At 43.9% G+C, this 27,820-nt stretch overlaps 1 protein-coding gene across 2 annotated transcripts in view; it reads left to right on the top strand.

The window, feature by feature from the left end:
- Window positions 1-3,047: 3,047 nt before the first annotated feature.
- The window catches only part of DEG15 (protease-like protein), a 29,011-nt gene continuing 4,238 nt past the window's right edge, over window positions 3,048-27,820 (top strand). For both annotated transcript variants that reach the window (XM_087388672.1, XM_087388671.1), the window contains exons 1-7: window positions 3,048-3,289; window positions 8,163-8,209; window positions 14,220-14,391; window positions 14,841-14,906; window positions 21,704-21,802; window positions 21,899-22,042; window positions 22,424-22,555. In XM_087388672.1, the coding sequence (XP_087244798.1) occupies window positions 3,224-3,289; window positions 8,163-8,209; window positions 14,220-14,391; window positions 14,841-14,906; window positions 21,704-21,802; window positions 21,899-22,042; window positions 22,424-22,555 (726 nt within the window). In that variant the 5' untranslated portion in view covers window positions 3,048-3,223. The remainder of the gene's footprint in view (window positions 3,290-8,162; window positions 8,210-14,219; window positions 14,392-14,840; window positions 14,907-21,703; window positions 21,803-21,898; window positions 22,043-22,423; window positions 22,556-27,820) is intronic.

Genomic DNA, 27,820 nt, shown 5'->3' with positions numbered 1-27,820 from the left:
GACATCATCATTTTGTACAATCAGGTGCTACAAGCTCTTCGGGACTCACTCGAGTCCTTGGTCAACAATTTTGACACAATTCATGTAGCCTACCCCGAAGCCTACCCCGAAGATGTTACCGAGGAGCAAGGGCGGGAAGCAATCGTTGTCTTTAACTCTACCACCCCCGTAGAAATACCGTAGCCACCCCCTATAAATCTCGCCCAACCCCCCCAACAACTCGCCAATCTCGTCCTGCCTCCCCTTCCCCACACCAACCTCCCCAAGTACTCCTCTAACACCTCCAACACTAGCACCACACAGCACGTCCATCTCCTCCAACGCTCCTGTGGGCCTCCCATATGAGGCTCTCAACACATTATTGTAGTCGGCCCATCTTGTACATATGCCCATCGACCCTACGCCCACAGGGAATGCAGAGGAGGAGCCTATGTGGGATGATGTCCCTCCAGCACCCCCTTCCTCCCCGCTCAAAGATATCCACTGGCGGCCCCCGACCTGGCCCTTGACCTGCAATCCTTCGAGGATTGCACCCTAATGCATCATTGGAAGGCTCTATATGAAATAATGGAAGTTCACCCCCTCACTCAGTTTATTACCCAGTCCTTCATCGACTAGAGGCAAAAACCCACCCGAAGCGCACAGGTGGTGGTTACCACTTAGCCCTTGATGCACATGTTCCCCTCACCGACTCGAATGCCGACCTTCAATCCCATTGGCGCATCCCTTTTCGAAAAAGGAGCAATTTTGGTACTACTATCACAACGCACACCTCGAGCAACGGATCCATCCCCTTTGCATGCCCATGGAAAGACGATGGACCTGGGCCCACTTTCGAGAGCTCTAACAACATAATCCTAATATTCTCTACAACTTCTCGAAATACAACTTTCCCAAGGAAATGACTGAGGAGGGACTTTGCTTTCGGCTCTAGTCATTCAATGATACCTACGGCTCTGTTCCTGACCTTGCAGTGGTTGTAGCGGTCCACTTCAACCGCCTCATCCTTTTGTTGCTCCGCGATCTTCCCGCCCACAGTCGGTCCATTGACGACAGACTACATAATATGACCAACCAGATTGTCTTCAACCTTGACACCGGTCCCTCCCAATTCCAAGACTTACGCCTCTACCTCCGGGTCTCCGGGTCCACAACCTCCATGGCCATCACATTCGCACCGTCGAGGACATGCATGCCACCTACTTCTAGAAGTTTCGCTCTTATTTCACATGAATCATCCCCCACCAAATGAACCCCTACGCAGTCCTCCAGACAATCCTCTCCACTCACCACCTCCATCGTGGTTGATCCGAGGGCGGCACACTAACAAGAAGGGGGGCATGTTGACAACCACCACAACCATGGAGCACGGTGACATATTTGGTCCTATGGGGCAAATGGCTCAACATCGATCTAGTCCTACGGGTTTTGAGCCTCAAATGGCTTAGGACAGAGGTAGGCGCTAGGATCATCCAAATTGGCAAGGATAACACAAGAGCCATTTGGATCCCATATATGGATAATACAAGAGCCATTTAAAAACAAGAGGTTGAGAGAATGCCTTGGCGCCATATGGGCCCAAGTGGTTGTAACAAAAGAGAGACGAGAGAGAGTGGTATAAGGAAAAGTCCCTACAAAAGGTGACTTGTATAGAAGGCCAAATGGTTGACTTTGGTCTTCATTGTTGTATGCACAAGTTTAGAATACAAGCTCCCTCCTCTCCAAGAGTGGCTTTGGGTGTTCTCTTGTTTCCCTTGTAGTGCCTTTGTGTTTGCCACTTCATTCTTCCCTTCCCCTCTCCCTCTCCCTCTCCCTCTCCCTCTCCCTCTACTCTCCCATTTCCCCTTCTCTCTCTCTTCTCCCTTCTCCCCCTATGAACCACATTTTGGATACTTCCTGCTCGGTAATGAGTCACGCCTTGTGTTCCATTGAGGTAAACCTTTGGTGGGGTGATTAGGAGGTCGCTGCGTGTAGCATAGGCTAAGACATTCTGCCCTTTAAGGCCAATTTTTGTATAAGGTCAATTTTTGCTAGGGCTGACCACCCTATCGGCTCGTTCAAAAAAAAGGAAAAAAGATCAAGGGAATATTAAAGCCCATCTTATACATTATTTTGCAATAATGCATCAATGACTTTGGTGTTGTTAGAATGGTCATCATCGTATTTTTGCATATACCCATATGTGGATAAAGACCCAAAAGATCTTTGAAAGGGTGGGAGTGTTCAGACAGCTTGTTGCCCCCATAAAAGCTGGGTGACTCAAAAAAGTGCGGATGGGCAAGTTGCTTTCAAAGATGTCTCCCTAGCAACAACCCCGCTTTGGAAAAAACGGTCGTTCAAAAAAGATGGGATGGACCCTACCATGGCCAAAAGAAGAAGATTTGATTTGGGAGCCTGGAGATAAGCGAGATGAAGAAGCTGCTGAAGAATAAGGGATTCCCATCAGTGATGACTAGGCATACTAGATAGGAAAGAGGGGGGTCCCCATTCACCAGTGGGCTTTTTCATTGGTGTGGCATCTCTCGCTTCATACGGCACATCAGTGGTTATCAAATAGCTCCATCCCCCTTATGAAACATGGGCCTCATAAGGCACGGCAACTTTCACAAGGCGAGGTTGGTCGTCACGAGTGCTTGCTTAACTCACCTGAACATACTTTAGTCTTGTTTCCGCCAAACCCAGATGCTCACATGTGGGTGCGGGTGAGCGCATCCGTTAGGTTCACATGATGGGACGTGTTTTGCCACCGAGTGCTTGAAGCCCAGTGGAGATTGTGCTTGCTGTCCTCTCATCTCTAGCTGTCACGACGACTGCAATAGACTTTGCGAACTAGTCCTCGTGCGCGAGGGGTCTGTGCCTACCTTCGCCACCACCGTTGGAAGCACAACCCTAAGGAGGCACGCAAATGCACAGCGTGCGCGTGACCAGGCGAGCTGATGACGTGGGCAGAAGGGTCCACGTGGCTGGTGGATGGGGTGCCACGTGGGCTGCAAAGCTTTGTATGCCGCCCAAACAGATCGCCGTCGTTGCTTCTGTAGCGAGTCAAACTTCTGATAATGATTTGCTTCTGCACTTGATTTTGTTGTTTGATTTTGCTGTTTGAAACCCCTTGGCCTTCCCAAATCCACAACGACTTCCACCATAGCCTTCCCTCTTGCCATGGTTTCCTGACACCCCCCCTCCTGCTTCTACAACTCTTCCTAGCTCCAGGTCCCCCGCCGTCATGGTGCCCCGAGACGCCATGGATGCAGCTCGCTCCACTGCAGTAATGGTTCGGGTGCATGGCCCTGTAAGTTCTCTTCAGCTTCTCCACTGTTGGGTCTGTACGTTTTTTATCTGGGCAGATTTCTTGTAAGGCTTTCTTCACATCTGGACGCATCATTTTGGGTTTTCAGTTCTGCTCTTAGTTGTTATCTTTCTTTAGTCAGGTCTTTGTTTCCTTTCTCCTCCTTTTTGGCGATCCTTTGAGATATAGCGTTTTTTTTCTTGTTTTATGTGGAGGGGCGGCACAAACAAGCTATTCGCAATCATAAAAACTTTGTGGCAGGATTCTAACTCGATACTAGTAAATCCATGCCACCAGCTCAATGATGACAACTATTTCGGGAAATAACTCTCAAGATATCATGCAATTATAGAATAGACCAGGAGGGATGAAGAAGGCAGGACTGAATAGCGCAAGAAAAGCTTAGGAAGCAAAAAAACTCTGTGCTCCACTAACGATTATTACGGATGCTATTTTATAATGTTAGAGGGGTACAACCAAAATATTTATGACCGAAGGTGAATTAATTTCTTTTCCAAAGAAATGACCTGAACAGGTTTAAAAAAAGACTACGATACAGTGCATCATTTAAAAACTCAGGAATCTGAATTAGTGCTTTCAAAACAGCAGTGAGGAATTTGTCCTCTTGTTTTCATGACGTTGAGAGAAGAAAACCCCAAAAAAATCAAAACTTTAGTCCCTTATGGCACTTTAAAGTATTATGCGCCTTTGTAAGAATGAATACAGCCCCTAATTAATATTGCGGGAGATGCTGTTGTCAAGCACATTGTCGAAGGATGTTTTTCCAAAGGATGCACTAATGCGTCAGCTGAAGGTTATAATTCCATTGGATAAGAAAAAAACCTTTCATTTGAGCAACTAAGAACAATTCTTTCAGCAAGGCAAACTAGTTCTTTTACTTGTGGGTGCTTTAAAAGATCATGGCATTTTTAGATGTAGATGATTTTGGTGGAAGTTCGCTTGTCATTAAAATACATTTTGAATGTAATGTCATTTGGAAGGGGCAGCAGGGCAGACCTGTATCAACTGAAATCTCCAGATGTTGCTTTTAGACCAACGCAGGCCTTCCACAATTTTGGCTTCATATGTGGAGTTAGATCACACTGGATACTGCTGTCAAACTTGCGGCCAGTTTGTTCATTCATTTTTTTGAAACTTTAGTGGTACCAAAGTAGCACTGTAGCTGTGGAGATTACTTGTTGAGAAACACGTTAACATTATTAAATGTTAATCTGAATTATGTGGCTTGTACTTCATAATGAGAAGCAAGGCACAGTTATAAAAGCCGTAAACAGAACAGTTGTGTGATTGAGGAGGTGATCATGCTGGGAGTTATGCTTAGAAGATTAAAGTTTATCATATTTTTGGATTAGGATCACATGTTTAGGACAGGCAACTCCTTGCCTGAACAAGGTATTCCCATCGATTTTGATGAGCCCTTGGAAGAAATTATATTATTGTTTGAATGGTATGATGGTCAAAACTCACCCATAACATGTTAGGTTTTGCCTGTGTTGTCTTATTTTTAACATGGGCAATAGATGGGAGGGAATTCCGCTATTCTCATGTGGTCTTCATATCCTTTCACCACCCTGTTGAGCATGAGCATGCTCTTCTTGAGTTGGCCAGTTGCCACTCAAGATGAGTCACCATTTAAGAAATGACTTTGGTTCCTTCTTTTGCTTGCCCACCTAAAAATGAGTTGTGATGATATGCTGGGGCTGACCTTTGTAGATTTTTCTGTGCCTTCCTGATATGCAAAGCTGGGCAGTGGGCGCTGTGCAATAACTTTCCGTGTTCTATCTGCTAAGAGGATGAATTAGAGAAAGATGAAGTTGGAAGCCTTTTCTATCTGTAGAGCACCTCGAACACACTCGATGGAAAAAGACTGATACAGTTCATTTGTCCAATTTCATTTAAAAACTTCTGGAATCTGAATTAGTGCTCAGGAAATATTAATTGTCAAACGTAGGAATTTGTCCTCTTGTTTTCATGACTTAGAGAGAGGAAAACCCTAATTTTCCACAAAAACAAATCAAACTTTAGTCCCTTATGGCACTTTTAAGTATTCTGCGCCTTTATAAGAATCAAGGTGCTCTATAGCCCATAGTTAACATTGCAGGAGATGCTGGTGTCAAGCACATTACGGAAGGATGTTTTTCCAAGGGATGCACTAATGTGTCAGCTGAAGTTTATAATTCCATTGGGTTAGAAAAAAACCTTTCGTTTGAGTAATTAAGAACACTTCTTTCAGTGAGAAAAACTAGTTCTTTTACTTGTGGGTGCTTTAAAAGATTATAGCATTTTTAGAGGTGGATGATTTTTGGTGGAAGTTGGCTTGTCATTAAAACACATTTTGAATGCAATGTCATTTGCAAGGGGCGACAGGGCAGAGTCCAGACCTGTAGAGCAGGCCTGAAACCTTTGGTAAACCTCGAACGCAGCTCGCCATAAGCAAACCAGAGCCCCTCTAGCTAATTAGCACCTCAAATCCTCAAGAACAGGTGGCTGAAAACCAAATCGCAGTAACCAGGAACAATTCGCAGCACCAAGGAGCAAATCCCACTTCAATATCCGCCACGTTTGGGGATTGGAGAACTTCGGGACAGCTCAAGGAGCTTCAAGGAAGTGCTGGAACTGAAATCACAATGGATGAAGGGGTGGAAGAGCAGGGAAAGAGAGAGAAAAACACAGCACTAGGGCCCAAAAATACGTGCTGGGACCCCCCGAAGGACTTTATTTCCTTAGAATAACTTTGTACAACTGGCTCACAGAGGTTGCATGAGGCTGAGTACAATTCTCAATACAACTGGGAGCCTAGAGGCCCTTATTTATAGACTAGATGAGCCAGCTAGAAAGCATGCACTTTCCAATAGATGGGCATGCTTTTCTCTAGAAAGTCGAGCTTTCTCCAAAATCTTGGACTTCCCCTAAAAGCATGCGCTTTGCTCCATAGAGTGGGGCGCTTTTAATGCTTTTAGCTCAAGTGGGTCCTTCTTTTAATTGGGGCGCCACTTGTCTTGTGCTTTTCCCCCTAAAAAGTGGGGGTATTTAGCACTCTCCAAAGTCCTGGACCTTGCACAAACAATACCATTAGAGGTTAGCCAAATGCATGCATTTTAGTTCTTGGACTAATCCTAGTCTTTTGTGGGCGTCCCCGTAGTTCTTTTTCACCCATGCAAAGCAAAGTTTTAACGAAAATCAACTTTCTTTGGCAGAAGTCAATCTAATAAAGATTCCTCTTTATTTCTTGCGAGAAGCACCAATTTGTGACATTCCCTTTGCTTCTAATCAGTTTCCCTCAACTGGAAAGCTTCTTGATACAATTGTAAAACTTGAGGATACTCCGAAAAGAACTCGTCATTTAACCCATTTGGCATGGAGTGCGAAATAGTTCTTGACCTTATCTTTGGGTCCCTTGTGATATACAATCTGTTTTGGTTGGAGGATCTCCTCCATTTCTTCCACTTTTGGTGGCTCATCTTAAACTGGTTTTGTGGGTTTTGGTTCTTGGTACTTCCTTAAAAGACTCACGTGAAAAGCATTGTGAATCTTCCAAGTTTCTGGTAGCTCTAGTCGATATGTGACTTCATTTATGGGCTCACTAACTGCAATGGACCATAGTATCTAGGAGACAACTTTTTCTTGGAAGTGTCATTTTTGACCCAAAAGGCGTCTGCATACAGGGCTGCTGGAGTTTCAGCCTTTCATTTGCTGTAGGCTGGTGGACTTGTTAATTGGCTTCCTCTTTGAGGAAGGATCGGCCCTGTAGCTAGTATTTGCACTGGTGGCAAAAATTGTTTGGGCCTAGTCTTTCTACCAGCTTATTGCTGTGTTACAGTGGGTGACCTGTCCAAGGCTGAGATTGAAACTGCACTATGTTGTGTTATTAGAGGATGAGTTTGGGCATGTTCTTGGATTCATCTAGATATATGACCTGTCCAAGCTCCAGGCCGGTTAGCTCATGTGCTCAAGCTCAGCAGAAGTGATCTCCTGTAAGGCTGTGCTGCTTTATTCTTTTTGGGCCTTTGTGGATCTAATAAGCATGTCACGGGCAATGACCACATTGTACTGATCTGCCCTGAATTCAGCCCAGAAATGCGTTTTGGTCTTTCTGAGCCTTCAAAGAGGGGCATTTTGGAAGTCCCTTGCTCCTGAAGCAAGGCCTTTTTTTTGCTTAATGATTTTTAAAAAGCATTGTAATGGGAGGTGCCACCTGCCTTAATACAAAACTCAATTGTGTACGACAGCCTTTTAATGATGTCTCTATCTTTAGGACATTGATCTCAAAGATCAAAATCATACCATTTGCCTGCCCATTTGTGGGCTTTGTGTGAGGGTGCTGTTGTGAAAGATTCCCTTCCAATTAAGGTGTTGTCAGTTTCTTCTTTTTCTGCAAAACCTCATATATTTAACTTCATTTTGTGTTGCAATTCTAATTCTCAATAGCAAAATTTCTGTTCGTGGCCTAATACTAATTATGAAATACAGGTTTTGTGATGTCCTTTACATTAAGTAGAATGTTGTACAATTGATCAACTGTGGTGCATACGCTTCTAAGAGACATTGAACTTCAAACTCTCTGGAGTTTTCTAGTATTTGCATTTTTAGATTTTAATTACATGTTGAATTCTGCAACTCTTTCTCAATAGCAATTTCTATTTGTATTTGTGGCCTCGCACTATTTTTGAAGTACTGGTCTTGTAATGGCTTGTAAGATAGATTGTGGAACATAGGCTTCTAAGACAAGTTAAACTTTTTATCCTCTCATGTCAAATTCTTTGGAGTATTTATGGTTTTTGCATTTAAAATTTTAATTTCTTGTTGAAATGCTCCACAAAATTTCAATCTGATAACCTAACCTATATTTTTTCAGGATCCCAAAGGGAGGAAGATGCGGAATCATGCATTCCACCATTCCGAGTATGTATACAAATTGAAATTCCACTGCATTGCTAAAAGAATTGAAGCAACTACCTAAGTATAATTTTTAGTGCATTGGCTTGTTTGGATGCTTATTTGCAACTACAAATTTGAAAATGCCGCAACTAATGGTCTACTACTACTGACTGCAAGAATTCAATCAAATATCACTGGGGTTTTCATTTTCATTTCCTTTGCATGTTTCATTCCCTCTCAAATAAGAGATTTGTTGGATGCACTTCTATTTTTGGTTTCATTTTGATTTCATCAAATTCTATGAAGTTTCTAGTTTTATGTCAGAAGTGATTTAGCCTTGTAAAATAACTGTATGTTTATGTATATTTTGATTGGTAGTCATTGGATCATTGATTGCTACGAAGGAATGTAATTAACTCGGCCTTTAAGCTTTGTGTCGATAGGTAGAGCTACAAGCTTTTACATTGTCTGATTACGAGGAAAACTCGAATGGCTACTATTGCAAAGATATGAAAGAATCACACTTATTCTGGAGTTTTCTGAAAAGAAAATCGAGCAATATGGTTCTGCTGTGGTGCACCTTCCACTTTTCAATGCACTGTTTCCAATGCAAAATTATATCCTACAATAGAGAAAGGACAGGTCATTGCAGCAGTGAATGGGATGGGATCTTCAATCATTTCTATGGGTGGGCACTGGGAAGGACTCCTGCTGTTGTGTTGATTCTCTGCATTTAAGAATGTCAGTCAGTTCCCCAGTTATGAGCCCCCAAATGGGGAGAGCAACGGGGCTTGATGCCTTTATCCATTTTGGGATTAGCTACGGGACTGCCACATGGGCATTGTATACAGCCCATTCAATTTGGTGTCCACAGGGTACTACCACATGGTTGCTAAGCATTGGGTAGCATAGGATCTGCTATATGGCTGCCATACGGGCAGGAAGATTGGCCAGCATAGAAGCGGCATATACGACTGCCATGTGGGCAGGAAGATTGGCCAGCCATGGAGGGTGGAATGCCTAGAGAAGGGGCTTATATAGGGCCCAAGCTGGGCCTGCCTAAGACCCGACTAGGGGTCTACATATGGCTGCTAGCTAAGGACTGATTGGTCTGTGCCCGTAAGGGCTAGGCTCTGTACTGCTCTGCAAATACAAGCTTAGTCTAACCACTGGTTAGGAATATCGCAGGGTATAGACTGGATCTGGCATGGATGAGATCTAGATTCCATGGATAAATTATTCCAAGGAAAGTAATGCTAATCCAGGAAAGGTAGTGCTATTCCGGAGACACTTGGATTTGAGGAAAGCAAGCATAGTTGAAGTTAGATGCCAAGAATACTGGGAGCTTGTTAGAAAACAGAGGTGGAGGTTTCTTACAGCCACTACTTCTGGCAGGGGAAGATTAAGTAAAATGTTTGCCCATCAGCCACACAGTGCTAATTCAAATCTGGTTTGTGTAGGCACGTGTAGAAGGCTAGAGTGACCTTGGATAGCATATGAGTATGGGTAGGTGGATACGATGCAGGAGGCAGGCTACTTGTGGCAAGCTGCTTTATAGGGAGTGCTGACTGTTTTGGCACAAGCTGGTTTGCTATTTGAACTGGGTGTTGGGCCTCGGTTCGATTTGCTGTAGGCTGTTTCTAGCTAATTTTAAGGGGAGAGATGTGCTTGTAGCAAATTGCATGCACATTTGAGCTATTGCTGCTTATTTGGCACTAAAAGCTATTCATATCTTATGAGCTTGTAGGCTTTTTTTCATAAATGCAGGCTGCTGCCCATGGTTCCCATAAAACCGAAGCACAGCTAGTTTGTTGCTCATTCAATTCCCCAATGTGCTGTTCTGTTAGTCGCCTGCTCTCAGCCAGCATCCTTTTCTAGTTTAATGGTCATAAGTCCTCAGGCCAACACTAGAGCTTGATTAGTCACTCGTTGCCTTAGAGGATGAAGTCACCTCTGCCAGACAGTTGCGGGATCCCAATGTCATCATAAAGGAGATTTTTGAATTGCATAAAGAGCTTATGCTCTCTTTGCAATACATCGAGAAGAGCATGAAATCTCGTCCAGCAAGCCTAGGAACGATATAGGTGGTTGGATGAGGACTTAGACTTAGACGGGTGGACAGCTGATATTGATACTAACTATGATTCTGACGGGTAGTCTATCCCGTCCTCAATGGGTGGGAACATTTTGAGGAGAAACATTATGATCATGCAAATAAACAACCCCTACATCCATGTGAGGGTTGTTGAGCCTATATGAGGATAGTTTTCTGTATTGGGTGGAATATTCTCCTTTTGGAGAAGTTTTGTAAATATGTCCACAATATTATTGTTTTGTTCATAATAAAATATGTTTTCTTTTTGAAAATATTTTAGAAGTATTTTCTCTTTCACGTAATTGCGAGCTGTATTTATTTTCTTTCAACTACGAGCTTTTTAACTGCACAACTTAAATATACGCCATTGGAGCTGGAATTACTGCGGCTGCCTGCACCAGACTTGCCCTCCTGTGGATCCTCGTTAAGGGATTTAGATTGTGCTCATTCCAATTACCAGACTTGTAAAAGCCCAGTATTGTTATTTATTGTCACTAAAGACACATCTGAATTATCTCGTATTAAAAAGAATGGTTTAAATTTGCTCTTGCCCGGAACCTTGTGTTTCATGCCCATACCAAGTATATTAAGATTTAGTACGACTATGTCCGGGAGAAGGTTCTCAATGACGTGATCCAGCTGACATATTGCAAGATAGAGGACAACAAGGCGGACCTCTTCACCAAGCCCTTGGCACATCAGCTGCTTGGCGATCGTTCCAACTCCCTTAGGATGATTCATGATCCAGGAGCTAAGAGGGGGTGTTAGAGTTCATCTCCTGTCTCTTTAAGTGAGGGCCTTGGTTGTGGGTCTGCCTGCCCATGTGAGGGAGTGTCAGGGCCATTGTTGTGGGTTTGCCCGCCCTAGAGAGGCAGAGGGGGTTCATCATGGAGGCCTGCGTATGCATGGACCTGTGCGGGGCTGTTTGACCCTGTTTCGAGGACGTGGAGGGGCCGCCACATGTCACGGAGGGGCTGCCATCTATCACACAGGGTGCGGGGGTCTGCAGGGCCTGCTAAACAGCTGTGTAGGGTGCGCCATCAGCCTGCCTAGGGGCTGCCACCAGGCTGCACGTGTGCACCTGGTTGGCGCCTTGTTTGGCAGGCCTTTAGGCCTCACACCAGCCCACAACAGCCGACCCTACTGGTCGGTCTGTTGTAGACCAGGTCGGCCCTGGTAGTCCCCCCCCCGGCCTCCCTCCCTTGTTTCTTATCTCACCAGTTGAGGTTTTTCTCCCGCATTAGAGGAGGTTTTTCCTGAGATCCTTGTGCAAGTCTCTCTTGTTTCCAGTTTTCCTGTGAGTGTTTGCTGTTTTCTCTCCATTGTTGCTCAGCACCGCTGCACTTCTCACAATGAGTGGGATGGTAAGATGGTCATTTGTCTTTTCAAGGCCAGGTCATGGTGTTCTCACTGTAGGACATGTGGATGGTAGTTAGGTGGCTGGTACATGACTTATGTTCAAAGTACCAATCTAGGCGGGAGAGTGATATAGATCGAGCTAGATCTAGCTGTTTATGTACTTCAGGAGAGAGTTTCTTGCTCATCCAGTGAGTGTTTGCTGTTTTCTCTCCATTGTTGCTCCGCACTGCTGCACTTCTCACAATGAGTGGGATGGTAAGATGGTCATTTGTCTTTTCAAGGCCAGGTCATGGTGTTCTCACTGTAGGACATGTGGATGGTAGTTAGGTGGCTGGTACATGACTTATGTTCAAAGTACCAATCCAGGCGGGAGAGTGATATAGATCGAGCTAGGTCTAGCTGTTTATGTACTTCAGGAGAGAGTTTCTTGCTCATCCAGCAGTAGGTTGGATGATTGCTTCTCTTTTGACAGAATTCAAAGCGGCATCATGAGCTTGTTATTGGGACTTGGGTCAAGCGTAGATGGATTATAGAGGTTTTCTGATGTTTCATAATTAGTTGGCTACATAGAGGTTTAGTTTCATTTCATGTGGAAACTCCAAAGGAGTTGGTAAGATACCCTTCAATATGCTTTATGTTCTTGACGTTTGCCAGAATCTCTCGAACTTAATGCTTTTGATAAAAAATAAGGTGAAGGTGGAGTTTTACGATCGGAAAGTTGTTGCTATGTTGAAGAACATAGGTTGCGAGAGGGATTGAGGAGGCATACCTTCACAAGATCATAGCTGGCGGTCGAAGGGAAGAGTCCACACAAGGTGTACTTAGATAGAAACCTTGTCATTGCTCATGTGAGTTTTCAGCTTTGATGCTTTTATGATAAGGACTCTGGAGAAGAATGTGGTGAAAGTTGAAGATCTAGATTTGCAGACTCTGCAAAGGAGAGGACCATTCCAAGATGGTACACAAGCAAGAGACCGCGTAAGATTCTGATGTCCATATAACACAATAAACTATGTCTTGATGTCTCAAATCAAAGAGATCAAGGAGCTAAAGTCTCTTGATGATGCAAATGGCAAAATGGAGTGGAGTGAAGCTTTGGTGGTAGAGATGGGAGTCCATTTGAAGAATGACATGTGATTTGGTCGATAGTCTGCTAAAATAGAACGTTATTGCATTGGCAGCGGCGTCCAAGGCGAGGGGTAGATAAGCCCGCTGCCCAAGCCTGGGTGTAATCCATGGTCTACTCTAAAGCCAATGCCTGCAAAACCACGTTAGAAAGATCATATTGGTGAGCATCATCAACCGTAGATCCAATATAAAGAATCAACATCTGACCATGAGGTTAACCAAGCATGGCGCCGTGTCTATAGCCACCCTTGTTATGGGAGTCCATTGGTCCAGGTGTTAAGCCAGACTTGGCATAGGCCTGCTCTAGGTCCTGTATCCCAAGGAGTCAATCTTGAGGGATCCCCCCAAATGAGCCCATAGCTCATATATATGGACACACCTCTAGGGTGTCCCTAGCATAAGGCATCTGAAGTTGACTAAGGTTCATCAATCCAACCATCTCCATTCAAGACGCCAGCAGAGCTACATTTGTCAAATAAAACCTAGATTTGAATTTGTGATTCTAGATTCAATAATAAATGTTAAAGCTTTCATGTTTTTGAGGTTGACCAAGGGCCATTAGTTTCCTTTTCCATTATCCACTCGCCCCCTTATAAGGCACACAAGAAGAGGAAGAGGAATAGAAGGAGCAGTTCAGCATCTTCTTGCTTTTAGCTTTCCTGCCCCTTGACTGAGAGATTTCATGAGAATTTGGTTGACAATTGTGGCAGTCCATCGTACCTTGAGCCCACATTTTGTGAAGCTTATGAGGTGTATAATTGCTGCACTTTCTGTTGTACAAGGACAGTTCTAACTTTGTTATTAATGCACTTGTTTGGTGCGAGGTTGGTGAGCACTGAGAGTTTGAGGCTCTTCGCACTTCAATATTCTACTGTGGACTAGGATTAGGTTCGCTGATCATTCTCTGACAATGTAATGGTTTTAGAGATGAAAGAAACGTAAATGGAGAGGGATTCTCATGGCCCTGCTGGTTCTGCTAGACAACAGAAAGGGCAAAACGTTACCATTCATCTAAGTGATGGTGCCATTGCCACCTGTTAGGTTGGTGATAAGGGTACCTCCTCCTTAATTTATGTGGGAGCTCTGATGTTGAACTCATGTAATTGCATTAGTGCAAGAGAGCTGTTGTTATATGCTCTCCCTTTTGTGTGCATGGCACATCAGGAATGTATTTGAATAAACTCATAACCCTTTTGTAAGGTATAAGGCACATCGAGCATGTATTTATATAACCAATAGTCAAGCTGGTGCCTGCTGTGGGAGAGCCTAAGTCAGCTTTATAAAGCCTAAGGTTGACTAAGAGTGGTCAATCCAACCATCTCCATTCACTACACCAGCATAATCAGTGGTGTCAGATAAAGCATAGCCTGTAATAATATTTAATATGTAATTCTAAAGTCAGTGATAAATCTTTACGATGTTTACGTGTTCGGGCGTGATTTTTTGAATCAGGTCTGGGGACACCACTCTCTCTGCATCTGGATTGCTGCTCCATAACAGTGTCAAAGTTGATCAGGCATCAAGCGAGAGGGACAACTCATCAGTTATTTCGGTGGTGATTACGTGTGCATCCATTGTAGAACCATTCCTTTTGAAAGCACATGCTGGGAGATCTGTGAGTGAGGTAAGGTCATTATCTGTGTGCTGCACTATACATAGCATCCCGAAGAGTTTTTTCTAAACATGTTTATACATAGCATCTTGAATGTGAGTGGATCTTTCCTTTACATTCTGGTCATGATAATGGTAAGGCTTTACAGCATTACCTGATGAAATATTTCAGATTTTTTATTTTACAAGATACATGTCGCCCACAGAAGAGCAGTAAACTGCCCCAGTTTTTTATTTTACGAGATACATGCATTCCCCCACAGAAGAAAAGTAGAAAAGAAGAAAGAGCAGTAAACTGCCCCCTGGACTAGTTTAAAGTAGGAAGAATTAGGAATCAAATCTAATGCATGAAATACTGAGAGAAATTGTGAATGATTGTGGATTTTTGTACTCAGGTTAGAGAGATATCTTAGGACTTTTATGTTCATCTAAAATTTAGTACTTCAATGTAATGCTTTGTAGTCTAAAAATGCACCGACCTTGATCGCTGGGGCTGAAGTTGATGTCCTTGTGGAGGAACTGGAACAGGTTAGTGGCTCTTCACTGCAACATTCTCAGTTTTTCAAAAATTTCAGTTCCCCACATTGAGCTTAATAATTAGTTTAGTGTGCATGGACCAAGCTTTAGATGCCTCAAATGTTGATGGTTACTTTTTTGTGTGTTATCTGCAACATATGCAAATGGGTCTTTGTTAGCTGGAACTTTGCCCAGCTACTTTACCATAGGCTAATAACGTAAGTGCACCCCATCAAGAGTAAGGCCAATCGTATTCTGATTCCTATATGAGGTTTTCAATAGATACCATGCCAATACTAGCTTTGGGACTTTGGAATCATCTCAAACATAGCATGCCTTTAATATTTGAGTTTGCAGGTTCTTGAGAAAAAATCAATTGTGGATTCTCTCCTTGCTTGGAAAAGGCTATGCAGCTTCAGGTAAGCTTGAGGGAATGCATCATAATATGACAATTTCCAAAGAGCCATATTTGGGAGTCTTAGTATTGGCTTTTGCTTTTAGTCTATTGATTCATCACACAAAGGCTCGAAGCCCTCACCTTTTTGAATTGGTCATTCGTTTGAGGGGAGTCGTCTGCGTCTTATAGTGGTTATGTTTGCAGAGTTTGTAGCTACTGTTCCTAAGCTTAGGCAACCTGTTAAAGACTTTTATGGTTTGTTGACGTAGTTAATAATGCCTCCCTAGTAATAATGTAAGAAACTCCCTACAAGCCTTGCTGTGACAAAGTTTGGGGCACTGGTTGAGTGCATGAGAACTTCTCAACGCATACCAAAAGTGTGTGTGAGTTTCAGATCCCTTTCTGTTCAGTCCTCTATATCTCCATTTTCATCTTGAGTTGGCCATACAACTTTCTCTTCTACCATGCTACATTTTACGTCCATATAGATTTCTCTTCTCATTGTACCTATTCATCACGTGACATCCTATATTAGCCTCCTTTTTGGGCCAGATGGGGTGCATTCCTCCTCATAAGCTCGTCCCCTGAGCCCTTAAGTCATTGCCCCCTACCAAGCCAAGGCTCCAACTGCTCGTGTGACGCAAGGACAAGTGAGGCTCCCATCATTGCCCTTTTCATTTGGGTTCTCTCTCTCTCAGAGTGACTGCATCATGTATGTATTTTCTTGTTTCAGACATCGGCTTTGGATATGGTGCCCATTTTTAGGGGCCCCACACCTTAACTTTCATTGTATTTGTTTTTTTAAAAGTCTTATAGACCCTTCAGTCTTTCGTGGACATCAATAAACTTTCTTTCTTTCTCTCTCTCCCCCCCACCCTTGCCACCCCCTCCCTCCCTCCCTCCCTCTCTCTCTCTCTCACACACACACACACACACGCACACACACATATACCTCCGTGGGGCCGCCTGCATGGACCAGTGCCAGCCAGCCCTGATGGTGACTGACCCGAGTATGAGGATGATGTCACGACTGATGATATGACTATGTTTCTGAAGACTTTAATAAACTCTCTCTCTCTCTCTCTCTCTCTCTCTCTCTCTCTCTCTTTTGGGTCCCATCATATTCCACCTCTTGGGATGATAATTCAATCATCATCATGATCATTGTCCCCCCCCTCCCCTTTTCGGTCCCATAGGCCATATTCCACTTTTGGGATGATAATTCAATCATCATCATAATCATCGTCCCCCCCGCCCCCCCCCAACCCTCGCCCACTGCGTCTCCTCTATCCCAATATCTAGGAATGGACTAAATTTGTTGGATTGTACAGTACATGTCGGTGATTGTATAGCTAGTACAGGAGCAGCACATTCATACGGTCTCTGTTTCTTTCATCATTTTGTATAGTGTCTTTTGTAGCTCATTCTCAGCCAGCTTGATGAAAGATGGTCATCGCATATCCATGACAACTTTGATCTTAGGGTGTCTTGTCATTGTTAGGTGTCTATGAGCCCAAAGTGTTTTGTGATTTCAGGTGTCCTATTGAATACCCCCCCCCCCCAATGTGAATGTGCTTTAGGACCTTGTCTTTAAGCATAGAAGGGCACTAAGACAAGCATTCACAAATGTCCCTTTCTTATCCGAATTTAGTGCAATGCTCCATATTTGGTTCATAGTATAAAAGCAATATTTGTTATACTCATTTTGGGAATCTTGGCACTTTATTTTTATAACTCATAATAATTTTTGGCCTAGTTCACGTAAAGTGATCAATTGGTACTATCATCTTGTCAACATCAAGCAACATCAATTTGCAACCTTCAATAAAGTTAAATAACTCAAATAATGACACGTGGAACAATAAAGTGGAGACAATCCTAATGTGCTAAGAGTCTATGACATCAATATTCAACTAGTAGCTTCTTGAGATCATCCTCAATACACTTGTGAAGGTTATGAGAACCTGGTATAGAGTACTATTCAAAACCAAGTACACACAGTGGAAGAGCTACAATAATTCTTGATAAGTGAAGATTTGAGGACTCAAGCCAAGAGAAGGTCATTAAATGAGCAAGCGTTGCAGCATCAAGTAGGAGCAGAGACAGTGGTTGTGGATAAGATTATCAGCAACATGTGAAACAGGTACGACAACACACCACATGAATTAAGGCAATTGACAACAAGAATAAATAAATTAGGCTATGGCCAACAGTACCTGGGTAACAGTTATGATTCTTGATGCGAGTTTAAGTCTAGCTAAACTCCAAAAGGAGTTTTCTCGTGATACTTTCCAACACAGGAAGAAACTACTGAGATGGAGAGATATCAATGCCGACTTGGCAGCCCAACTATCTGAGTCCCGACAGAGACAACTTTTTGAATCCAAATGAAACCAAAATTAGTCGCCCCAATCTAGGATGTCCTCATCTTAATCCAGAAACCATATGTGCATACTACAACAGAAGAAATTTAAGGCTGTCTTGAAAGATTGAGAGTTTGGGAAGTGGCACAGAAGTGTCATCAACAAGCTCACTGTTTAGGTTCTCCTCATCTTGCCTCAGGGAAAGCCTCAATCCAGTAATGTCAGCTTGAGATCTCAAAAATATGCACGTGGCTTCATACATGAATGAGTACAAGAAAGGGGCAAGGGGGCATTCTTGTCAAACTGATTTGGAAATTTGAAAACTCTCTCCTTTGACCCCTTGATAAGCACTTGGATGTGGGCTGATCAAAAGAGTGAAGAGACTCCTCTGATCCAAGAATCTGAAAAACAAAAGCGTAGAAGGGTAATGTACTTTGTCATAAGCTTCCTCGAAATCCAAGAGTAGAATGGCTAAACCCTAGCTACTTTGCATAGCCCAATCTGAAGCCTCCAAAAGACAAAAGGTTATAAAAAATGCTTCAGCCATGCATAAAGCCCATTTGTGTATCATGAATACGATCTGGGATAAAAGGATGGAATCACAAATTGATAGCTTTGGCCAAGGTCTTGTAGAACGGGCCCATTGTTCAACCAAGTTTTTGCATCCGTCTTTTGGGACAAGGTTAATGTGTCTCTTTGTAAGTGAATCAAGCATAGCAGAATCCCAAACGCCTTGCAGAACCGGCCAATCACAATATTTGTTGAGGTATCAAGTCATTTGCCAGTAAAAGTTTGTAAAACAATGCTCAATTATAAGGTTAATGGCACATAATATATTTTAAACTTCTTGGATGTTGGGAGAGAATAACATCCAACTCAGTATACTATGAGGTTGTTCGTAGCTCGGTACGACTCAAATACATGGTTGCAATAATTTTATATTCTCCTTTCATTATAAATGGAGTAGGTTCTCCTATAAGAAGGACCCAACCCTTACCCTGAACAACCACTTCCAACACGAATGCTCCATTGTGCTTGGGCTATGGGGTGGATCACCTCTTTTAAAGGACTGTCCAATGAGACGAACCTCAAGAATGACCCCAAATCCTAAGGCCAACATTAATTTGTTAGTCGCATACAGGGAGCATAGCAAAGATTACGAAGGGTATGATCCGACCAATAGGAAAACTCTTATCTCAAGAGATGTAGTGTTTAATGAAGATTGAGAGTGGAAAACATCAACTTTACAAGAAATGAGAGTTTGATATGCAAAATCTTGGACTTTGACATTATTGTCTTGGCATTAAGTTTTGGAGAGATCCAAATAAATCATAAGTTGTCAATAGAATTATGTGTACAATCTTTTCAAAAAGTTTAATATGCATGATTGCAAGGTTGTAGCTGTTCGAAAATATTTGAATATGTACTTCTAGTGCAAGTTCTAGCTACACATAGCTACACAGTAGAAAATGACTCGTCCACAAGATCACACCTACGAACTCTAGATCCTACTCGACATGTGTACACATACATAGAAGCTTAGATCTAGAATAGATAGCAAGATATGGCAACACAACGACTGAATAAGAATTTCCAAAGAGAGGATGGTTACAAAAGGTGCACTCACAAACCACATTGTGAGCAGTGGGGTGTGGAAAGACAATGAAGATGTTACTGGTTGTGGCCAATTTTGTAAAGGATGTTTTACTAAGCGGTGGGCTAATTCTATGCCAATATTGCAAGTACCAAGTATATTTGGTCTAATTGGAATTCACGTATCTTTCATTTATTTGTTACTAAAGTAATTGGAGTCTTGAGTACAATGATGAGTTGGATGATGAGGAATGGAAAGACAATGAAGGTGTTCCCTATTGAAGTATCAATCGAGTGGTATATTGGCCATGGGCCAAGTTTGTAAAAAGATGTCATACTAAGCCACGAGCTAAATTTATCGTATGATTATTTGTATTAAAGGCATAAAGGCCTTGGATTGATTTTGGCTCATGGAGCCATTCGTGGATGTATCATATGCTTTTCAATACAATTACAAGTACTTTAGATGGGAAGCATGATCCATCATCCAAAGGGAGTGGAGTGCAACCAATTTGGTATCTTGTGTTCTCTGGTCTTTAGTGTTTTTATATTTCCGTTCTTGTTTTTGTCATTGATGAAATCTTTGGTATTGCAATTCTTTTCCAGGGTTTTAATAGTGTGAGAGCAAACTAGGCCATGGTAGAAGTTTTTTGGGCAGTGGGGGGGGTACACATGATCCACTTAGCTGCAAATGGGAAGCTGCTAGGGGAACAAGGTACGTTGCTATGTGGACACCAAGGCCATTTTTAGGCCACAATGGGCAATTATAAGGGCAGCCAGCCAAGGCAGTCAACTATAGGCGACCAATTATGGTTACCCTGGTCCTGTAATTGGGTGCCTTTGCCCCTAGCTTTTCTAACACATTGAAGCCTTTGAGAAGCATACGATTTGAGAGAGCCTCCACTTGTTATGTTGTTAGGCCACAAGGAGATGATCAGTTTCAGCATAGCATTATAGTGGCCAATTATGGCTACTCTAATTAGGTGCCTTTGCCCCTGGATTTTCTAGCACATTGAAGCCTGTGAGAAGCACACGATTCGAGAGAGCCTCCACTTGTTACGTTGTCGGGCCACAAGGAGATGATCAGTTTCAGCATAGCATTCTCTTTTATGCACATGCTATCTTTCTTGTTGTGAATTAGTTTAGTGCCTCTACCTGCTTCTCTGCTTTAGCATGCGTGTTTGGGACATTTTGACACTGTGTTGAAGGCTAATGGTTCTTAGCGTATCGCTTGCCTTTATGATGGAAGACCCTAGCTGAATGTTGCCATGAGTGGGCGTGTGCTTCTAAATGATCCTATTATTTGGATCTGATCCCTTTGCCATATGGAGAAGCTCTTCAGACACTTGTCTCTTGCCATGAAATTATGATGGAAGATCTTTGCTAAATGCTGCCATGATTGGGCTTGTGCTTCCAAACGATCCTATTGAGTTTTAGCCCTTTACCATATTAAGAAGCTCTTCGGATGCTTGATCTCTTGCGATGACCGCCCCCCCCCCCCCCCCCTCTTCCCCCCCCTTCTTCTCGCAGCTTCCTGCTAGTCAATTATAGTTGGCCAAGTATGGCTACCCCAGTCCTGTGCCTTTGCCACTGGCTGTTCCAACACATTGAAGCATGTGAGAAGCACACGATTCAAGAGATGCCTCCACTTGTAACGTTGTTGGGCCACAAGGAGGTGATCAGTTTCAGCATAGCAGACATGCTATCTTAGTCTTTGTTGTGAATTAGTTTAGTGCCTCTACCTGCTTCTCCGTTTTAGCATGCATGTTCGGGGCAGTTCTGACACGGGTGTTGAAGGCTAATGGTTCTTAGCCTTTCTCTTGCCTTTATGATCAAAGACTCTAGCTGAATGTTGCCATGAGTGGGCTTGTGCTTCTAAAAGATCCTATTATTTGAATTTGATCCCTTTGCCATATGGAGAAGCTCTTTGGACACTTGACTCTTGCCATGAAATTATGATGGAAGATCTTTGCTAAATTGCTGCCATGATTGGGCTTGTGATCCTATTGACTTTGAGCCCTTTGCCATATTGAGAAGCTCTTCAGATGCTTGATCTTTTGCCATGATCCCGCCTCCCCCCCCCGCTCTCCCTCCCCCTCCCCCGTCCCTCTTCTTTTTTCCCCCAAAAAAGTGTTAGACATGAGGCAAAAGTGGGAGAGTGATGCACCAGCTGACTATCAAATGCTATGTCATTGCCTGTGGTGTGGTGTACCTCTTTTATGAAATGTAGAATGTTGACTGACTTAATGCGCGAGGCTGGCTACTGAGATGCAGTGAGCTGGCTGAGTAGATCCTCTCTCTGCAAATCACTTAGCAGCTTCGGGGAGCTCCATTTTGGCAAGCCTTTTCCTCTGAATGGCTGTTGACAAGTTATTTATTGATTGTTTGGCCCAAGAATGTTTTTAATCATGGAAAGAATAAGTGCTGAGACGGTAATTTGATTATGTGTTTAACAGAGGGATTGCAGCCAGACACATGTTCTGTTGAATGATGGGAATGATGGTCACAATGCAAAGTCCTCTTCATCTTGGCTACCTGCTAATCTTGTTGCCCTGGTATGCTTCATTCTACATATATTTTTATATTTGGGATGGAATGAGAGCTCCTCAAATGATTTCCGGTTGATAGCATTCGGGACTCTTTTTGGTCAGGTGGATATCCCCTCAGCTGGCACAGCTTTACAGGCTTTATTGGATGCTCATGGTGGAAGTGTCGATGGAACGTGGGAAGTAGGCTGGGCTTTGGCTCCTGCAGACACTTCTCGGTTACAAGGACCGACCATATTATCATATAAAGTAAGTGTTTGGATTTCCTTGCAAGCTTTAGCTTGATTTTGTTGTTGAAATATGCAATGATAAGCAGAAAGTTCAGTATGTCGTCACTTATTTTTGGAAACTGTCGGTTGAGTGTCCTTTCATGTTTTAGGTAGTAAATAGTATTTAAGACCTGAAGATTAGATGTAGTTCAAGAAAGCTGTTGGTGATGTTGTAGGAGATTTTCACTGTTATACATTTGCCAGAGATGCTGAACTTCAATCGCTCAGTGTTTTTATTGTTACTTATCTTTGGAAACTATTCTAGCTCTTGAGCTATTGTCCTGGACATGCTTTATTACTTTGATGTAAGCTTTCTATACAAATTGAGTTCTTGCTAAGTGAAAGTGGAACCTTGTTTCAGGGAAGTGACCCTGCAATGCCTTCCAAAAGTGATGACTTCCATGCTCTCACACGCAGTGAAAGTGTTGGTAATAATCTTGCCACCACAACGATGAGAGTTGCAGTTCTGAGTGTGCACATGCAGAAAATGAAGGTACGGTGCAGTTTTCGCAGCTACAGTGTTTTCAATTTATCCCTTCTGTCCTTTTTCTCTTTTGTTGTCTAAACAACTCAATAATATTCTAATTTCAAATTATCAAGTTCTTGTGCTATTTTCTGGATTTGTCAGATGCTAGATGTTAAAATGGATTTTGTGTTGTCTACAAGCCAGCTTTCCAAGACTTAACACTTATAGGAACTTGGAAGTTTGTTCACGAGTGCATTTACTTCCTCCCAACCTCTTGATTTTATGACATCTTTTGCAAACTTTTGTCAGCATAGGATTATTGAAGAGCCTTTGAGATTTTTTTTGTTGATGCCCTCTAGCTAGTCTATATAAGAATAGTATTCACTTTATAGGTGGGTTTCTGAAAAAAATGTGACATAATAGCTAAATCATGATGAGAGGGGGACATTATATGACAGTTGTCAACGTTATTTGGGAATGTGAAATGTAGGTTTACAATTCCTTGGATTTACTTTATTCAATAGCTATGCTTGAATATGCTTATGTAAAAGCTACTGTTCTCGTTAAAGTGGCTATGTGATTGTGAATGTATTCACTTATTGTTAAACTGGACATGGGATAGATCATAGAAATAGTGCAGCTGATGCTACCTGTCTTGTATGGGATTTGGAATATACATGTCATTTTGAGATCCTTTTTTATCAGAACTCTCCTTTTTTAAAATTAAGGTGAGGATATTCTGATTGTTTTTCTTGATTGTTTTAAGGCTCTGGTTTTGTCCCATATTTGGACCTTTGAAATAAAACCTCTCTCTCTCGCTCACATGTTGGAGGCCAGCACCGAATTACAGAAAACAAAGAGAAGTAACTCACAACAGGCTAGCTGGGCTGCAGATAGCAGGAGGATGGGCTTGGGGCAAACCTTAATTAAATATAAGCCTTACAGACAGCATGCCAAGCCAGGGTATAAGATAAGAAAAGAGAGGGTGGCAAACCCTGTATGTACAAAAAGCTGCCTGGAAAATTTAGGAGAGCAGGTAACTCGACTCCAGAGATCGCTGCGATGTGAGATACAGAACCCTTGCTAAGGGTTAGTATGCACTCTGACCTATGAGGAGTAAAAATAGAACAGCGTGTTTGGTGGATGGTATGCGTACTTCTATATACACATCATGTAGTGATTTAGGAAGGTTGTGTTGCCGTTACAATTATGAGGCCGACACGCTTCATGCATTGGGATGCAATTTTTGCAAACCATCGGTACCACACCAGATTATTCTAGCAGAGTTCGGCGCCTCACCCCTATAGCTCGATGCGGCTTTCCAGGCTATCACTTATCTACACAGAGTCCAGGATTTTTCCTCCTCCGACGGTCGCCTCCGCCTACCTTGGCTAGCCCTATCCTCCTCTATGGCCTTATCCGTTGATGGGGACCAGCGATGCTGGTATAGTGGTCTTTCCAGTTGGTTCACCCGACTGGGCCTCGACTAGACCGGTTGCCTCCTTTTCAGTACAGCCTCCACGTTCCACCATCTCCCCTCTCCCCCACTGACCAGGAGGTCAACCGGCTCATTTGAGCGGATCTGCTCCAGCTCCACACCTGGCGGACATGGTTTCTTCACCCCGAGCTTCCTGTGAAGCTCGACTTCTACCGCCGACACTGCCTCCAGATCTCACAGGAGGGCTTCATCACACCTCCGGGTTACACACAGCTTCATCTCTACCACATGCGCTCCGGATCTCCCTCGGTCAGTTTAGGGTTTCGTCACACCGATTACGATTCGAGAGCGGACGCGCAGAGGGTATCCCCCGAGAGGGCCGCCTTTGCCCACTTTGCGACTTGCAGGAGATCGAGTCGGAGGAGCACTTTGCTTTCAGATGTCCTATCTATTATGCCATTCGAGGCCGGTACCATTGCCTCTTCCGCGACGGATTCGGCCCCCTCCCACACATGCTACAGTTCCCGGATCAACGATGCCTAGCCGCTTTCTTACATGAGATGACTCACCACCGAGATACCTCTCTCCGAGCACGGCGACACGCGCAGCACACACAGCGTGAGGACACCCAACGGCCCATCACTGATTTCTTCCAGTCACAGGATACCTCTCCTCAGTCTAGCCGACGACGCGGACGTGAGCGAGAGCCAGAGCCACGACAGCTGCGCCAGCGGACAGACTCACACATTCGGGTCCACAGGGCCACCCGTCGCCCCCGACGATCGAGCTCGACTAGGCCGCGTGACGTCAGAGGCCAATCATCTATCGCAGGGTTTTTTCCGGCCTCCCATTTGATGGCCCCTCTATGATTGGTCTCTGACGATCACTACCTGCACATATATATTGTGTCTCCCCCCTCTGCCCCATTTTTGGTGCCCCCCCCCTTCTTTTTTGTATCATCTGGAGGTAGACACATATTTTTTGTATCAGGACTAGACACACCGTCCTTCATAACCTCTTTTTTGTAGAAACGGTTGGCTTGCCCGTTTTGAGACCGCCACTGTTATGCTCATTGTATCAGTTATCTTTAGTCTCATAGACCTTCACGGTCTCCCGAAGACTTTAATAAACTTTCTTTCTTTCTTTCTATTCCAAAAGGATGAGAAACAAGGTTATATGCATAAACCCACTTAGGGTGCCTGTTAGCTATGCAAAGCCCTAATATTCCAATGCATCTGCGACTAGCACCAGCTTGTGCACAAAAGGCTTCTGCAAATCTAGCATAATTGGAGCTAGAGGCTAATTGATCTCCTCAAAGGCAGTTTTAGCCCCTCTTTCGGTATGTTCTCACAGCCTCAGCTCTCTTTTTGCTGCAAATCATACGTGATCCTGGGAGGGGCATTGTGACGTTTGGTCTCGCAGTGGTTCCCATCCTTTCTTGCTGCGCATCTTTCTTGCAGCAATCTGCTCCAGCCTCCATTTGCTGCTGTGTAGAAGTTCTCTAGGCCTTCCCAGCGCCATCTTTTCAGGTGCTATGGGGACTGGGCCATGTGTCCTTCCGTCACGTGGATAGAGTGCTGCCACGAAAAGTTTTTGGGAGCCCGTATTGACAGATCAGAGTTTGGAATTGGCTGAGGCGTCAAGGTGTGGACAGCACGGGGCCAACTTGAGGATGTAGACAGCAGTCAGTCTGACACTTCTTCCTTCCCCTACCCCTATCCATTCTTGTCTCTCAAATTCTCTGCTCCCTAGGCTCTTTACTGTGTAGGATCAACGGCTTTGAAGAGGGGGGACTAGTTCTAGGGTGATCACGTATCTATGGCTCCCCCTTGCACGAATGACACGGACAAGTTGAACGGAGCAAATTATGCTCACTGGAAACTACAGCTCAAGATTTGGTTCATTCATAATATAGTTACTAGGGAACTCCGTTCCCCCATCCGAAACGCGTGGAACACCGTTCCAAAGAAGAGGGAACCGTGGAACCCCTCGGAACCTGTTTGGAATGTTCCAACCAGGGTGTTACCAGGGAACCCCGTTCCAGACCTAAACCTGGCGTTCCTGGTTTAGGGTCTCCTCCTCAACCCCGTTCCATGAGCAGCGGCCGTCTTTTTTCCACCATTTCGACCTGCAGCCCTCCACCTGCTCTCTCCCTCCTTCAGCAGCCCGACTCCTCCATCCAGCATCTCTCCAACTACTCACTCCCTCCCTCCTTCCATCCAACTACTCCCTCCCTCCATCCTTCCATCTACTCCTCCCTCCATCCAACTCCTCCATCCATCTACTCCCTCCATCTACTCATTCTTTTCATAATTGGTATATTTTTATATGAATTGATGACGTGGCGTTCCGGTTCCCGTTCCAGCACTTGAAATTTCGGAACGTTCCCGTTCCCTGGTAACTATGATTCATAAAGGCTTATGGGAGCTTGTTCAAGACCCAGGATCAGGAGGATGAATTTTAGGAAGAACTCGCTGAATGGGAAGACAAAGACAAAGCCACATTCCGTCCTTGTGCGCACCATCACAGAGGAGGTTTCTCCCGCAGTCCAGACATTGACAAGCACGTTCAAGGTATGGTCCAAACTGGAGGACCTTTCTGCGAGGGACACAATGATGAGGGCTGTTACCCTAATGGGGCAGCTCTCCAGCGGTAGTACTATGCAGCCCTTCCTGATGAAGTCTAAGATCATCCATGACCAGCTTTTGTCCATGGGAGATGCACCGACCTCCCTCCAATTGGCGGCACTTATTCTCATCAAGCTACCTCCGACTTATGACATGGTCTCTCGGGCCTTGCAGTGTCAGGTCTCAGCCAGGCAGTTAGACTTCGATGAACTGTCCTCTCTATTGCTCCAAGAGGAGTCAGTACTTTTGTCCCAGGGCAAGCTGCAGGTCATTCCAGGTGGCAGTGCGGCCTGTTTATCTCAAGAGAAGACCAAGAAGAACTGGAGGAGGTGCTACAAGTGTGGCAAAAGAGGCCATTTGGCGAGGGACTGCAAGTCCAAGGGTAAGTCTCAGGATCAGGACTCCTCATCAGACTCTCACCACTCAGGAGTTTCCAAGGCAGCAGCAGCAAAGACTGTTATGTTAGGGACCGCAAGATAGTTCCAGCTTTCTGACATTGAGGTGTCTCCCCTACGGGTTACAGCTAGAGAGGGCGCGTGGGTGGGAGAGAGGGCTGCTTCTGGCCCTAATCAGTTGAGATTCTGGTAGGCAAGGTGACAGTGTATAACTATGGACCAGATTTGTTTACGGCTCATTGCTTGGTGTTGCAGTGATTATGGACCGAGGAGTTCGAGTTCATTATCAAGGGTTCCTGCATGTGATGAGCTCACTGCTTGGATACTGGACGTGGTGTGTTCCACAATTTATATTACTCCATTGGTAACTCAGTGCGACTGGCTTGGGAAATGACACGAGAGTACGACTTCTTTGCTGTTCGTAGTGAGACTTCTTCTAGGATCTCCTGGGACACTTCCATCTTGGAAGGTCCATGGTGGCATCTTCATTGGACAGCTCCCTCAGATCATTGTACATCAGAGAAGATTTCATCATAGAAAGAGCCATCCACCCACTCATGCTGATCGAGAAAAACGAGGAGAATAAACTAGATCTTTTGCAAATGTGCCACTTCTCACACTAGAGATCAATAAAGGTGGGAGTGTAGTCAAAATCAATGAGCATCTTCCATTGCCTTGAAAATTTAAATGGCTGAATTTTGAATCTCTTTACGTGAATTGATGAAAACTTTGGTGATTACATGCCGTTACATGATGTTTGCCATATAGCACCACCAATTTTATGCGTTGAAGTTGAATTATCCTTGATCACACAGATGCTCCATCTTTCTTG

Source organism: Dipteris shenzhenensis, chromosome 17 (assembly GCF_047967505.1).
Source record: "Dipteris shenzhenensis isolate YYH24624 ecotype China chromosome 17, Dip_SZ_1.0, whole genome shotgun sequence".
Classification (NCBI taxonomy): Eukaryota; Viridiplantae; Streptophyta; class Polypodiopsida; order Gleicheniales; family Dipteridaceae; genus Dipteris; species Dipteris shenzhenensis.
The sequence above is the reverse complement of the archived record's forward strand: the minus strand, read 5'-3'. Positions and strand labels throughout refer to the sequence as shown.